This window comes from Panicum virgatum, chromosome 8N, assembly GCF_016808335.1.
Source record: "Panicum virgatum strain AP13 chromosome 8N, P.virgatum_v5, whole genome shotgun sequence".
NCBI lineage: Eukaryota > Viridiplantae > Streptophyta > Magnoliopsida > Poales > Poaceae > Panicum > Panicum virgatum.
In genome coordinates, this window is record NC_053152.1 from 28604355 (window position 1) to 28618922 (window position 14568).

Here is a 14568-nt window from a genome sequence, read left to right on the forward strand (position 1 = left end):
TATTCACAAATGCTTTATTTTCATATGGGTTTTATTTTTTTAATTTGTTTATCTTAAGAACTTCTTGCATCCATCAAAAGTGAATATTGCAGTACATTAGTATAATTTCTTTCATTGAAGGGACTTCTTACTCCTTAAATTAATGTATTTTCTTCAAAGAAAATTGCATTGATCAGGCCATAGTCAACAGTATAGAGTAATACAACCATACTTATTAAATAAATAGAAAGGTGCATGAACATTAGCAAGCGCTGTTATTGAGCATGACATCTCCTAAAATCTAGAAACACATGAACAAAAAGTAAGCATACTGCATACAAGCCAAATAAAATATTATCATAAAATTTGCCAGGTAGAAATAAAGTAAAACTTGTTATAGGCTTATAGCAAATGTTTGCTGGAAGTCCACGTACTACTTCACGTCCGACCATAAACAATGCATGCACAAGTGTAGCCCACAAGCATCATGAAAATCCCCTCCCTACCATATCCTCCCAGCATCACAGTCCTCCCAGCATCACAACGCAGCATATCCAGTTTTCCTAGCCTGTCATGAATGTGTTGTACATCACTGCAGTTGGCTCCACCTTTCCCTTGGCCAGCATTTCGTCGAACAACTTGGCTGCATCCTTGAACAGCATGGAAAAGAACTAAAAAGTTGGATGAACGTCGAAGAAAAAAGAAATCAAAACTAAGGGGAAACTAAGGGGAATCGGCTGCTAAACAAAAGGGAATCAGATCCATATTGAATTAGCATGGTTGATATTTGTGGCTGCTCAGTCAAGAACAACTGCAGGATACTCTTGGCTGTCGCTTGGGATCACAAATTCATTTGCCAATAGATCTGCAATTCCGCATGGATAAATTGATTTTCAATCCCCAGGAAGCATGGGCAATACAAAAGGCAAACGGAGAAAGGAAGTAGTTACCAACAAAATTTGCAATTATCAGCAGTCAGAACTTTTGGGTTGAGGATCAGGGAGATCTCCGGTCGCCCATCCATGGAGCAGGTTGCATCGGGAGCATATTCGGTGGCGCATCGACGAAGCAGGCTGGACCAGGAGCATCTTTGGTCTTTGAATCGTCCGAGCAGGCTGAATCGAGCGTCTTCAACGGTGGCGGGTGCTGCCAAAGCAGTCAATTTGGAAGAAAACAAACATGATTTGAGGTGCTCATTGGCACCGGCGCGGCGCGGCTAGCAAGGAATGAGGTAGACGATGGGGATTGGGGATTTGGTGGCTTCCGCGATGTAGAACCATCAGCCACCGCCAGCGAATCGAAGAGCTGCGAGGGTGCACGGATCGAAAAGAAAAATATGCTTTGAAGGCGGAACCTGTGCTTGATCCATGTCACATCCGGCGACAGAACGGGACCGCGGGAGAGGGAGGAGGCCGATGCGGTGGCGAGCGGCTCGAGGGGGTGGAGGACGTGGCGGCGGCGAGCGCCATTGGGCACGCAGCGAGCGACAGGAGGGGAAGGAGGTCGTGGCGGCGTGCGGCGCGGCGAACAGGCCGTGGCGGCGAGCGGCAGGAGGGGGCGCGAACCGAGCGCCAGGAGAGTGAGGAGGCTGTGGGCCTGTGGCGCCGTGGCGGCGTGCGTCGCGGCGGTACGTTTGGAGGTGGCGAGAAAAAAATTTAGTTCTGGGCAGAAACATCCTCTAACATATTATTTCTATAGGTTTACACATCCTTCCACCTCCTCGCTCCTTACATATGGGTTTAGTGTGAGGGCTACGGTGGACCCAATCTGAGTAAAAAAAATTTCAATTATTTTCAATCTTTATAGTATAGATAGACATGTGAACCAACTTATGCGTATAATAGATTCTATTTTTTGGCAACTTTTAATTTTACGTGAGTAAAAACTTTTATTTGTGACAATTTCTATATTAACTTACACACTACAAGCAACTTATATGAAAATTTAGGTTTAACATCATTTGTAGTGTGTGTAAGTTGTCAGTACGTAAGTATTAACTTACGTGCATAGCATATAAATCAAAAGTTGCCACAAACATATAATCTATTATACGTGTAGAAACTTATATATATATATATCGAAGCTCCAATTTACTCATAAATTGCTATCCCTGTAATTATACATGTGCACCAACTTATGCGTATAATATGTATATTGAAGCTTCAAAATATATACAAGTGGAATTTATTTTTGTTTGTCTCGTCACATAGAACATATCGGTGCAATTGGCATTTAAACATTTAAAACAGGGCTTGCACGAGTAAGATAAAATATTTTTATAGGTAAGCTTGATTTAAAAAGAAAGATATGCAAGAGAAGGAAGGGAGAGGCATGAAGAAGGCGGGAGTCATGGGCCTCATGTATAGCTGGCCATGGGCGGACCCATCGCCTCATAAACTGTACCTAAGCAAAATTCTCAAAGTTGTACATAAATCATGACATGTTTCATCAAATGTTGAGCAACCTGTTTCCATGGGCGTGATTATACATCGCTTCAAGTGATGTTTACTGCGATTATCACATGAAGCGGACTATTTTCCTATGTTGGAATTGGACTGTTTACTGCGATTATCACATGAAGCGGACTATTTTCCTATGTTGGAATTGGACTGTAATTAGGTCCATTATGGTGGTTATCGATCCCCACATGCACATCGATCTAAATTTGGGTGCATGTTACCGGTCAAATAGGAGAGAATCTATCCATACATGAAGAAATAGCCAAATAATGCTGACATTACCCACATGCATACAAATACAAAACTAAAAAACTATAACAATTAAACTGAGTATCCGAATTAAATTTGAATTACATCATTATCATTCTTATAAAAGTATCTTCAAAATAAAATCATACTTGACTATGTTTGCATGATATTTTTTAAAAATATTTTTTAATATAAAATAATTAGTTTCAGCTACGGAGAACAAATATTTTAACAACATAAATAAATAAGTATTTTTATGAACAAAAAATTACATATAATGAAAAAATAATAATGTACAACGAACAAGATATTAAATATCGTGAACATTTGATTGTGTAGACTAAATAATAAAAATAAATATCGCAAATAAATGGATCAACATCACGGGACAATTCTAATAAGCATATATACACATGCTAAACAGATAGTATATAAAATAAGTAATTTATTTCACACACCAACTAATAAGTCTATAATATAAATAAATTAGTATACATCGAGGATAACTCGTTCATAAATATGAATAAATAATTTGATAGGTAAGTATAGATCTGTTAACAATCAAACTATTAAATCCACGTAGCAATTAAATTAGCAAAGTGAAACAATAACTGTGCATCATGAACTAATAAATTCATATTGCAACAAATAAATTTCGTTATCAAAACAATATAATAGTGTACGTTTGGTAAGAGCCAAATTAAAGAAATAATTATGAATGCTACTAATAATTATAAAAAAAGAGAGGTTAACTACAAACATGGTGTATGCAAAATGTTTCTAATGCAGGGATTAGCGAAAAGAAAGGAACGACAAATAGAATAAAAAGAAAAAATGAAAGGAGAAAAAATAAATAAGAGGGTGGACCTCCCATTGCCTCGTACATAATGTAGAAATCACCTAGAAAGCAAAAGGAATCATCTTGTTTACGAGCCATGCGTGATAGGCAGCAACATCGTGCATGCATATGTATAAGCTCTGTTACCTAAAGCCTATCAATCCTTAAAAAGAAAATAAAAGAGAAATGGTGAAAAATACAAACTAATGGAAAAGGACAAAATATATTATAGAATAAGAAAGGAAAATAAAATAGAAGGAGAGAAGAGAAAAGAAAGATAAAATACATGCCAAGAATATTGCCACACCAAGACCAAAAGTAAAAAAATGAAAACAAGAAAGAAACGAATAGAAAGAAAATTAAAATAAATGAGAAGAAATAAAGATCATACCTTCTTGAATGTTGCAGTTTACATGTTGGAAGATAAACATGCCATAAGAAAGAAAATAAATTCTGCATGTACAACACCTCCTACATTGGTTGCACATGCAAGAAAAATAAACCATGCATGAGGCATGCAATAAGACCTCCCACATTGGATTTGGCATGCAAGAAAAATAAATCTCTCCACGTTGCCTGCAAGCAGTGGGCAGACCAACTATACGGAGGGATTAGCGAAACAAACCAGCGGCAAGACGAGAAACAGAACGCGCTTCCATTGCTCTTGAGGTGATGGATCAAGGATTTGTAGCCTGGCGATAAATAGCCCACAACGCGCTTCCATTGCCATTAATTAAACAAGAGATGCACGGGGAACCGTACCTCCTCTATCCTCCATGAGATAGAGCCTCCCTCGTCCCCCGGCGTTCTGTTATCTGATGAGAAATGTGATTGCACACATCACCAACAAACAGATACACCATTAATCAAGAAAATATCTTAACCGACTACAGCTCAACTCATCTACGTCTAGATGCCTAATCGTGCAAATCTGCCACGGATCATGCATGTTCCATTATCTTCGAGCTCGATTAAGCACTGTTCCATCGATGGTGAGCACTGAGCCGCTGAGCATGCACGCCTAGTGGAGGTTAGTCTACGCATTGCTGGCAGATAAGGGTGGAAGTTAAGCAGTGGTTGTTCAGATCCGAGGCACCTAATGGATATCGCTTTGCTGTTGCTTCCGGTTGGGTTTGGAATGGACAGTTTAGCTGCGGCTATCGTGATGTTTGCTTGTGCGCGTTAATTCTCTGAGCAATTGCAAAGAACTTAGAACTTAAAGGATTTCCAGCAGTTCTAGAAAAAATATAAACTACATTTTTTTGTAGGACTATTTTATTTGGCTGGGCTTCCTAGTATTTTCTAGTTAGAAAATTCATAAATTAAATTGTTAGGCTAGCCTCGGGCTAACCTTAAATTTATGGAAGTGTATATCTTCGAACTATCACAAAAACATCAATTTTCAACCTTCAACTACAAATCCGAATGGACCATCCAGCCGTCGAAATCGGACAAGTTTGGTCTTTAGGGTGGTTTCTAAAGTGGTTTTTTATTTTTTTTAAGAAAAATAAATTCAAATTAGATCTAAAAATCCGAACTAATTTATTTAAAATCAGAAAATATGTGAAACGGGCACCTAAATTTTTCTAAAAAATGTAAGCTAGCTATCTATTATCTATCATTGATCTACATGAATCTTGTTTATTAAAAAATAACAAGTATAACTACAAGCAAATAAATACTACAAATGTGAAAAAAAATTGGATCCAAATAACTAAGATGTATAGTGCCAACAAATAGTTTATGTTTGCAAAACAATTTTGGTACTAGTTCCTATCTTCTGCTTTAAAATGAGTTACTTATGAACTTTTTAGTTCAAGTTTCAATATTTTTAATTTTCAAAAAATGAAAAACCACCTTTTAAACCACCATATGGGCCAAACTTGTCCGGTTTCGACAGTTGGATGGCCTCTTTTATCCATTTTTATAGTTGAAGATTGAAAATTGGATTTGTGATAGTTCAAAGGTGTCAAATGATTTTTCCCTAAATTTATTAAAGTATGATTTTATTTTACCAAACCGAACCATTAAGCATGGTAGCAGTGGGTGAAGCATGGGTGGACCAAAACCCTACAGCCTCGGTTCCGGCCGTGACTGGACCTAAAATTCTCAGGTCTACTCCGTCCCTGTAGGAAAAAACAATCCCACAATTCTTGTCTTCCTTACCCTGAGTCAAATATAGCTAATAAATAGTAGCAAGCATGTGTATTTCATACTTTTACTAATTTCTCTGAGTTTTCTTTTTAGTAACTTTTTTTAGGGATGAAAGGGTACTGTATTGTTCAAAAAGAACTACTGCACAAAAAAAAGTTTTGTTCCGAGGACTGATAACATATGTTATATAAGCTACAAGTCAAATATTTAACACTGTTCCCCAAGAATTGGGAATTTTTGGTTCTACTGACAGAGATGGAGTTATATTAATTTAATATATTTAGAAGCAGAGGAAGTATTTTTATGTGTTTATTGTGTTAAAACCGTGAAAAAAACTGTGTTCATTTTGTTTACTTGACACTGCAGTTTGTTACTCCCTCTGTTTTTATACGTTTGACCATGTTGACCTTAGGTCACGAAAGTTTGACGATTTTTCATATTAAAAAATACAGTGCCAATATGCAGAAATATAAGTGATGCTTAAAGTACCTTAAATGATGAAACAAGTCACAAGATTTAGTTTGACTCTATATAGATCAACAAGGAAAATGGTAAGATGAATGATCAAGTGAAGTACCTAAAATTTAATGGTATGAAACATTTACAAGCAGAGGAAGTATTTCCACAGAAATTCAATCTAGTTTGTCCCAAGTTAGACAACTAAAGCTAGCGAAGAAAGGTGAAGCCGCATCTCATTCATCCACTCAAAAGTCAAAACCATCCTCTGACTGAGATAAAGACTCCAAAACTGGAACTACAGAAAAAGGTACTCTTTTTTTTGAAACACATATAGACATGAAACCTGCACTTAAATTTGAGATCTCCTGGAATCAAGAAACTAACATTTCACACTTCAAAGTTCAAACTGACCATCGCCACCGCAAGCTACATCCAGAAACGGCTCCATCCAGTTTCCCCTTTCAGAAAGATCTCTCCGATCCTCATCTCCTTTTCCCCCAAAAAAACATTCTTCGAAATTAACGGTTGTGGATCGCAAACCGGGAAGTTATGTCCTTCCCCTTCCCTCCTACTCCCTCGGTTCCAAATTATAAGTCATTTCAAGAATCTTGGAGAGTCAAAAATTTTCAAATTTAACTAAACTTATATAACAAAATAATAACATTTATGCTACCAATTAAGTATCGTTAGATTCTTTATTAGTTATATTTTCATAGTATACGTATTTGATGTCATAAATTTTTGTGTTTCTCTCTATAACTTTGGTCAAACTTTGAGATGATTTGACTCTCCAAGATTCTTGGAATGACTTATAATTTGGAACGGAGGGAGTATTTCTTTTCTCGAATAGGCGCGACAGACATTGCGCACCACAAGGAGGAAGTGCCCCCGAAAGCGCCCACTAATCCCGCACCACGACGCGCACTCCCCGCCACCACCGCCGTCCTCGCGCCGGCACGCAGGCACTCGGGAGCTCGTGCGGATACATTTAGGCGGCGCGCAGCTCGAGGGCTCGCCCTTTCCCCTGCCGCTCCTTCTGTGTTCGTGTCGTGGGACCAAGCTGCGGCAATGGCGCACGACGGCTTCCTCGGGGGCTCCCACGACCTGCCGTGGCCGCTCTCTCATCATGCTGCTGTCACCGGCGCCGCCGCAGGCGGGCCGTTCTCAGTTCTGCAGGCGCATGTGCAGCACGCGCTGATGGGCGCCGGCGCTGGGGCGGGGTGGGAGCACGACTCCGCGATGAGCTCGATGGTGCCGTCGCAGTCACCGTCGCCGTCGTCGCTCGCGGTGGCCGCCGGAGGTGGAGCTACTTTTGAGGCCGCCCTGATGGAACAGCTGGCGAGCAGGCTCGGCGTTAGTGTACCTTCACCGCTGTCGTCGCGGTACCCATCCTGCTACAGCAGGACCGTGGGCTCCCCGTCCAAGCCAGCGGCGGCGCCGTTCGGGGCTCCTCTGCTCGTCGCGGACTCGGAGCGCGCCGCGCGGCTCTCGTGCCTCGCGGCCTCTGGCGGGAAGCTGTCTCGAGCGGCGAGCAGCCAGTCACTCCTCGGCGAGCCGGCGACGGCGACGGCGCCTGCCCCCGCTCAGCTGCACGCAAGCGACGGGTCGAGCAGTGACGACCCCAGCCGGAAGCGAAAGGCGCCGGGCGGCAAGTCCAAGGCCAAGGACGCGGTGACCACGGCGACACCGAAAGTATTAATCGCCTCTGTCTCGCCATTTCTGTACCATCGTAAAACCTGTCTTTGAAAGTGTCTAATTCTGCTGTTCAGTCCCGGGAGCCGGAGATGAGAGCCAAGAAATGCAAGCTCTCCACGAACGCCGCTGATGACGAGGAGCGGAAGCCGGCGGCCGGAGATGCAGGGCGAAGCAATGGCAAGGGCAAGGAGGTCGCCGCAGAGCCGCCCACGGACTACATCCACGTGCGTGCTCGCCGGGGCCAAGCCACGGACAGCCACAGCCTCGCCGAGCGGGTACGCCGCCGGCGAACACAGTGTCTGACTCAATTACGAGTTTTGTTGTAAACCTTCAGTCCTTCACGTGGTTGCCGACGCTGACTTTCTGCAGGTGAGGAGGGAGAAGATCAGCGAGCGTATGAAGCTGCTGCAGGACCTCGTCCCTGGCTGCAGCAAGGTACATTACGCCAAGAAAATGTTTTTCTTATGTGTTCAATTTGAAAACGTATTTCAAGCAGTGGGTAATTTTCAAAGCATTTGACTGAAGGTTACTGGGAAGGCCGTGATGCTTGACGAGATCATAAACTACGTGCAGTCTCTACAACGGCAAGTGGAGGTGTGTGACAGTCTCTGCTTTCGACAGAACAGGGTTCAAAAGTTCACGGATGCTTGTGAATTGAACAAATTCGTTTGCTTTTGCAACAGTTCTTGTCGATGAAACTATCGACCGTCAACCCACGGTTGGAACTCGACGTGGACAGCTCCATTCCCAAAGATGTAAGTTCGTCCAGACAAGAGTGTGGTCGATGACCTTCTTGTTCTTTCCTTGTCAGTTTCATGACGGCTTACGCTGCGCAGGCCAACCAGCCGTGCACGCCTGCAGCGTCTTCCCTGGCACCGCCACCGCCAGTATACTCGCTGGAAGGAGGGTCAAGCGCGGCGCTCTGCTACGCCTCATCTCAAGGTGCTACGGAGGCGAGCGTGGTGACCAGTGCCAAAAGCTTCGTAACGTCATCCACCTTTGTGAACCATCACACCCCTGACCACTCAATTGAAGGATTTCAAAATGCTAACTCACAGGTATGTCAGCATTTTGTTAGATGGGAGTAGATGCATTTCCATACTGATATCGATTCCCATAAGAGTTCAAAACCTTAAGTGCTTTGCAATTATCAGCCACTGATAGTACCCTTGAAATTTGTGACGAATTTCAGATGGGGAGCTTATGGGAGGAGGACGACCTCCAAAGCCTGGTGCTGATGGGGTTCCGGGGCAGTACGTGATCATTGACGCGTTGATTGAGGGACAGTTCAGTTTCACCTATCACCAATCAAGGCAAGAGATGATCAATATGGGGGCATGTTTGGAGCAGGGCCACTTAACAACAGGGTTGAGCTCCAATCATTGGAAATTCTCCATGATTGTACATACACCCGTGCATAGAAAGAGGACTCTTATTGGCTAATCGCCTCAGCTGAAAGTTTCCAGCTCAGCGAGGCTGAGAAAAACAGCGAAAAAAGATGATATTATTTTTCTTGCATTTCCAAGAGAAATTCTCAAAAGCACTGTACTTCAATGTAATGTAATGATGTTTAGTCCATTAGACATCAAGTTGATGGATTTTATATACATGTGATGTTTCCTACTTTTGGCAACTGGTGCTGGTAGCTTTAGTTTTGCGTTGGTAGGTCACACATTGCTTGTTCCCATCATCATAGTCTTAGCCCTCAGATGAGCTGGTGTCAACCACTCTAGGTAGAATCTTAAGCTCTTTTATTGTCAAGCTGAAATGTATGAGTGCGTTGTTAATCTCATCCGGACAACGAAGCTGGGGTTAAATGTACCTGCTCAATATTCTCTCCCAATGCAAAGCACCAAACTGCTGCTGGCATGGCAGAAAGGTTCTTCGGTTGCATGATGGGCGGAACTAACATCGCCTCACAACCTTTCATCGCGGCAATGATATGTTAGCGCACCTGTCGTGTCCATAAAATTCGCTTTTGAGTTTGGTCGGCCACATAAAAACTGAGGTGGTGCACCCATTAAGTAACAAACAAATTTTTCTTATGATATATGGTAAATATTTGTAGATTTAGTGGTAAAAGTTGTTTTTACCCTGGTGCCTGTGCACCAGGCTAGCATGCTGTGGCTTCGCCCCTGGGTCGGCCTAGATTGTAAATATATTGAAAACACTATTTTAAGAAAAGTCGCAGTGTCGTGTCTGTACATCACGGTGCGTTCAGTTATTTACTTCACAAAACATTGTTAATTAATCGTATAAAATATTCCCTACACTTGCTGTTCTCATGATGTGAGATTCAAAGCCTTATTAACAAAGTAGTTTGAAATGAGTAATCATCATATTGAAACTGTACAATCTCAAAAAAAAACTGTGTTTTGTTGGCCTTTTAGCCACGTCGTTTGCAGGACAAAGTAGAGGACAAAATAACACAATGAAAACAAAGGCAGCTGTTGCGTTACAGAGTGGAGAAGATTCCATCCAGCATAGAAGCATCTGTGACAGAGCGTCCTCTACCTCCCCCATCCTTTAGTCGTATACAAACCTGTGATGAACTTTTGGCACCTAGTCCTTCATGGTATCCAGAAAAACGACGACTGCATCTTTACACGACAAAAAAGTACATTTTGTGAAATGCTTTGCTTTTTATATCTCAATGTGGAGGCAAAATGACATGGCTGGTGGCTGGTCACCGTCCTACAGTGCCTTTTGGGCTACAGGGTTTACAATTACATACACCATCCGTTGTCATTTAGGCTCCAAGTTCCACTCAATTGTAAACACAGAGAGTTGGTTTCATAAAGTTCAAGGTTTTCTTGTGGAATCAAGGCCTATTTATTCACACTTTTGGAGCCGATTTTACAAAAACCAAGTATTTATTTGTATTGGAGAACAGCATTTATTTGGAGATGATGAAATTACCTTATATTTGTATCCCACATTTCCACTTGCTTGTGGCGCCAGGGCATTGTCGACGCTGATTACGTGACCTAGACATTAGTAGCGATGCGTTTGTGCAGTAGTTTGAACTCTGTCCTTCCCTGATTGTATCGTGCCCCATCGACGTCGCATTCATGCAGTGGGTACTTTGAGGCCTTGACAATGACAAGCGCAACAAACTCTAATAGGGGCTGAATTGGAGCTTTCAGATGGTAAGGCAGATCCACGAATGGTAGTCCTGGCCAGACGACGATGGAATTGTTCCAGCTGCATTAGTTCAGTGGGTCCAAGTATTATCAGGGTTTATTCCAAGAATTGCAGCAATATGATGTTTCGACTATATATAAGCAAAATTACCTGTGCTGCGATATCATAACAAATCAAACAATTGCATGGGTATACATAGTTCATGTCACAATTGTTTCATAGTAATTAGTAATCATACTGCTATGTGCATGGGAAATATGTCATTTAGCAAATTGAAAGTAATCAGGCTTAGTGGCGAGGGTGGATAAATAAAGTTTAGGTACAGAACGATGGTGACTATTACAGGCACGCCAATACGCCATCACCACCAACTACAATGTTTTAATATTAGTCAAAAAGCCATCATAATCTGCAATCAAATCTTGCCTTCAACTTGGCCACATGTCAGGGCCCATACTAGTTCAACTCACTTCCCATTATCCTTTGAATGTTTAGAATAAAATTACACTAGTCCAGAGCAAAACCATGGATGAAAGTAAATTCACCATTTCAGGAGAGGCAAGAAGCAAAAGGGGTGGCAGATTCCTGGTAAAATCGTTGTTCTCAAGCAACCGAAGCGCCACGACAGCATCCATGCTACTAGGTAGGGTGCTGTTTTATATCACCAGTGAGTGCTTCCGAGCGTCCCATCACTCGCCATGTTCATGCCAGCTTTGCGTACAGAAAACATCTGGTCCGCCATAGTACCCCTGAGCAGTGCAGGCAATGATTCATACATGGCTGCTTCCTTCCAGTATTGATCATGTCTGTTTCTAGATCCTATTCTCTTCGAAGATGATTTTCAGTGTCATCGAACAGCTTGTGTGTGCACTCTGCAAGGTAGAGAAATTTCAGGATAACGATGAGCGCCTTTCAGGACTTGGTTTCAATGCGTGCGCTTTTAAGAATTTGGCACCCATCTCACGAATTGATTCAGTTCGGGGGGATGGGTTTTCCATCTATTTTCTCAATTTTGCCTCTTTTCATTTTTCTTTTTCTTTCCCAAACCACCTGAAATTCCAATCATGCCCCTGACGCTTTGGTACCTTTATCTCCTCCCAGGATTGAATCAGACAACCACCCACCAGGCAGCTCGTCTCTTTCTCCTCTCTCTTCTCTCGCTCGCTCGTTCTTGCGCTGCCTCTAGGGTTCCTAGGGAGGAACGCAACCAGCAAACACGGGAGGTCAGATAGGGCATGAACTCCATATCTGCATTGTTAGTTACAGGTAGACTGATTCCTCCGCCTCCTCATGTGTCCTGACCGGGCGCACACCAGCCGTTCATTGGCTATGGCCCCCCTCTCGCACAGCGCTATATAAAGGAAAGAGGACCCACCAGGGAGCACTGTCCAAAGATTCTGGTGCCACAAGGCTCCCCACAAACCCTAGCTTATCTGATCTGGAAGCTCTATCCGATCTGGAGAGGCACTGAAGCGAGGGGATTAGCCCATAGCACGTCGCCTTTGACTTTGCCGCCTCTATGACATCTTCCCTGCTGTACTCGGACCTCCATGGTGGCAGAGCATACTACCAAAGTTGTTCCCTCGGTTAAGTACTTTGCCCACTTGGTCTACTCCAAGTGACCCAAGAAATGCTATTAATGGTATCAGTTAGCCGATCTAGTGTGTAGATCGATTTGAGGAAGAAAGAAAGAAAAGAATAAAGGATTCGATCTCGAATCGAATAAACAAAGCAACAACCCTAACCCTAATGATAAGATCTAGAGCAGAGAAGGGATAGATACACTACAAGAAATCTGTTGATCTATGACAAACTTTTCGTTATGTTTAAAAAAAATCACAACAATGCACAATCTATAACAATTCTCTAGTTTTCGTCATGGATCTCAAGTTGTGGGTTCGAGGCCCAAACATAGTGACGTTTTATCCAATTCATCATAATTCGGCCTACAAAATAGTGATACTTCAACGAATTCGTCATAATAAATAAATAAAAATCATCATGTTCTTACAGCCCCATTTGGCCAGGGGAGTGACTAATGCGAAATTAGTATGAATACCTCAAATAAGAACCAAACTTGAACAATTCCATTGATAAAAATACTTCGGGGCTTTAAAAATATTCTTCGAGCGTTTCTTACAAATGAATAGATCTATCATCCCATTTTCATGTATACTTTTCTAACACCTAAATCATTTTTTTAAGAAAAAGGATCATTATCCGGCCTCCCCACTCACAAGTGAATGGTTATAGCCACAAATACAACGTTCAGGAGCAAAAACCTTAGGCTTCAGGTGCCTTCTACGGCAATAGCATAAAGTTCAGGAATAAAATATGACCAAGGGACATCAACAACGATAAGAAACAAAGCAAACAACCACAACTCAAAAGCGAAACAACTAAGACAAGTGCTGAATCCTATTCCTGAAGTTCCATCCTGCTTTGCTGAAGATTTCCATTACAAATACTTCTAATCTTTGTAAGCACTCATTCAAAGAATTTTTCTCTTCATCTTTAGACAGCCTTGCCCAATTTCTTGTCCAGTACGTCCCCTGAAGATCACCTGCAAATAAGAATTAGGCACCTTCTTTTTGAAAATTATTTCATTCCTACTCAACCATAACGCCCAGCAAAGAGCGGTAACTCCAACCAAAACTTGGTTTCTAACAGTATGATGAAATCCTTTGATCCAAGCACCCAGCAAATGTGTAAAACTGATAGGAGGCTTTATGTTGAATGCAATAAAGATTGTGAACCAAATAAATTTTGCCATATGGCACTCGAAAAATAAGTGTTGTATGGTTTCATTAGAATTACAGAAACAACACTTAGCACTACCTTTCCAATTTCTTTTGATCAGATTGTCCTTAGTTAGTGTAACCCCTTTCTTTAAAAACCAAAGAAAGATTTTGATTTTCGATGGAACTTTTATTTTCCAGGATCTACAAAACACCAGGATTGCTTCATTTGTCATCATAATCAAGTGTATGGATTTTACTGTGAACAAGCCGTTGTTATTTGGCGACCAGACAAAAGCATCTTTCTCATTATTTAAAGCCACATCAGCCACTTTACTTACTAATTGCAGCCACTGGGTTAATTTGTTACCTAATAAAGCTCTTCTAAAAGAAACAGTGAGAGGCCTAGAATTAAGCACATTGGCCAAAGTAACATTTTCTTCTAGTGATTCTGTACAGCTCTGGGTATTCATCTTTTAAGGTTTTGTTTCCTAACCATAGATCTTCCAAAAATCTAGTTTGGTCTCCACTATGAACTTTGAAAACTCCTAATGATAGGAAGAGATCTTTCACCTCCATGAGGCCCGACAAAAAATGAGAGTCTCCAACCTTCTTAGATACTTGAGATAAGGTTTTATCTCCTAAATATTTTTTCCTTTTTAACCTTAGCCATATGTCATCCTCGTTTAGAAGTTTGAACAACAATTTGCTCAAGAGGCACAAATTTTGTGTCTCCAAGTTGATTATCCCCATACCACCAACACTCTTTGGTTTATTCAAAATACTGCATTTTATTAGTCTATACTTCTTCTTATACTCATCACTTTGCCAAAAGAATCGGGATATATAATAA

General features: G+C 41.6%; 1 protein-coding gene and 1 long non-coding RNA gene across 2 annotated transcripts; one reads left to right on the forward strand and one right to left on the reverse strand.

The window, feature by feature from the left end:
• Nucleotides 1-219: 219 nt before the first annotated feature.
• LOC120686587 lies at nt 220-2513 on the reverse strand. The gene is made up of 2 exons (XR_005680262.1): nt 930-2513; nt 220-844 (listed from the first exon to the last, which is right to left on the reverse strand). It is a non-coding gene; the product is annotated as an uncharacterized LOC120686587 (long non-coding RNA).
• A 4510-nt stretch (nt 2514-7023) lies between these two features.
• Nucleotides 7024-9498, forward strand: LOC120686409 (transcription factor bHLH62-like). The gene is made up of 7 exons (XM_039968611.1): nt 7024-7830; nt 7908-8108; nt 8203-8268; nt 8359-8427; nt 8517-8588; nt 8670-8891; nt 9026-9498. Exons 1-7 carry the CDS (start codon nt 7207-7209, stop codon nt 9092-9094), a joined length of 1323 nt encoding a protein of 440 aa, XP_039824545.1. The 5' UTR covers nt 7024-7206; the 3' UTR covers nt 9095-9498.
• The last annotated feature ends 5070 nt before the right edge of the window (nt 9499-14568 follow it).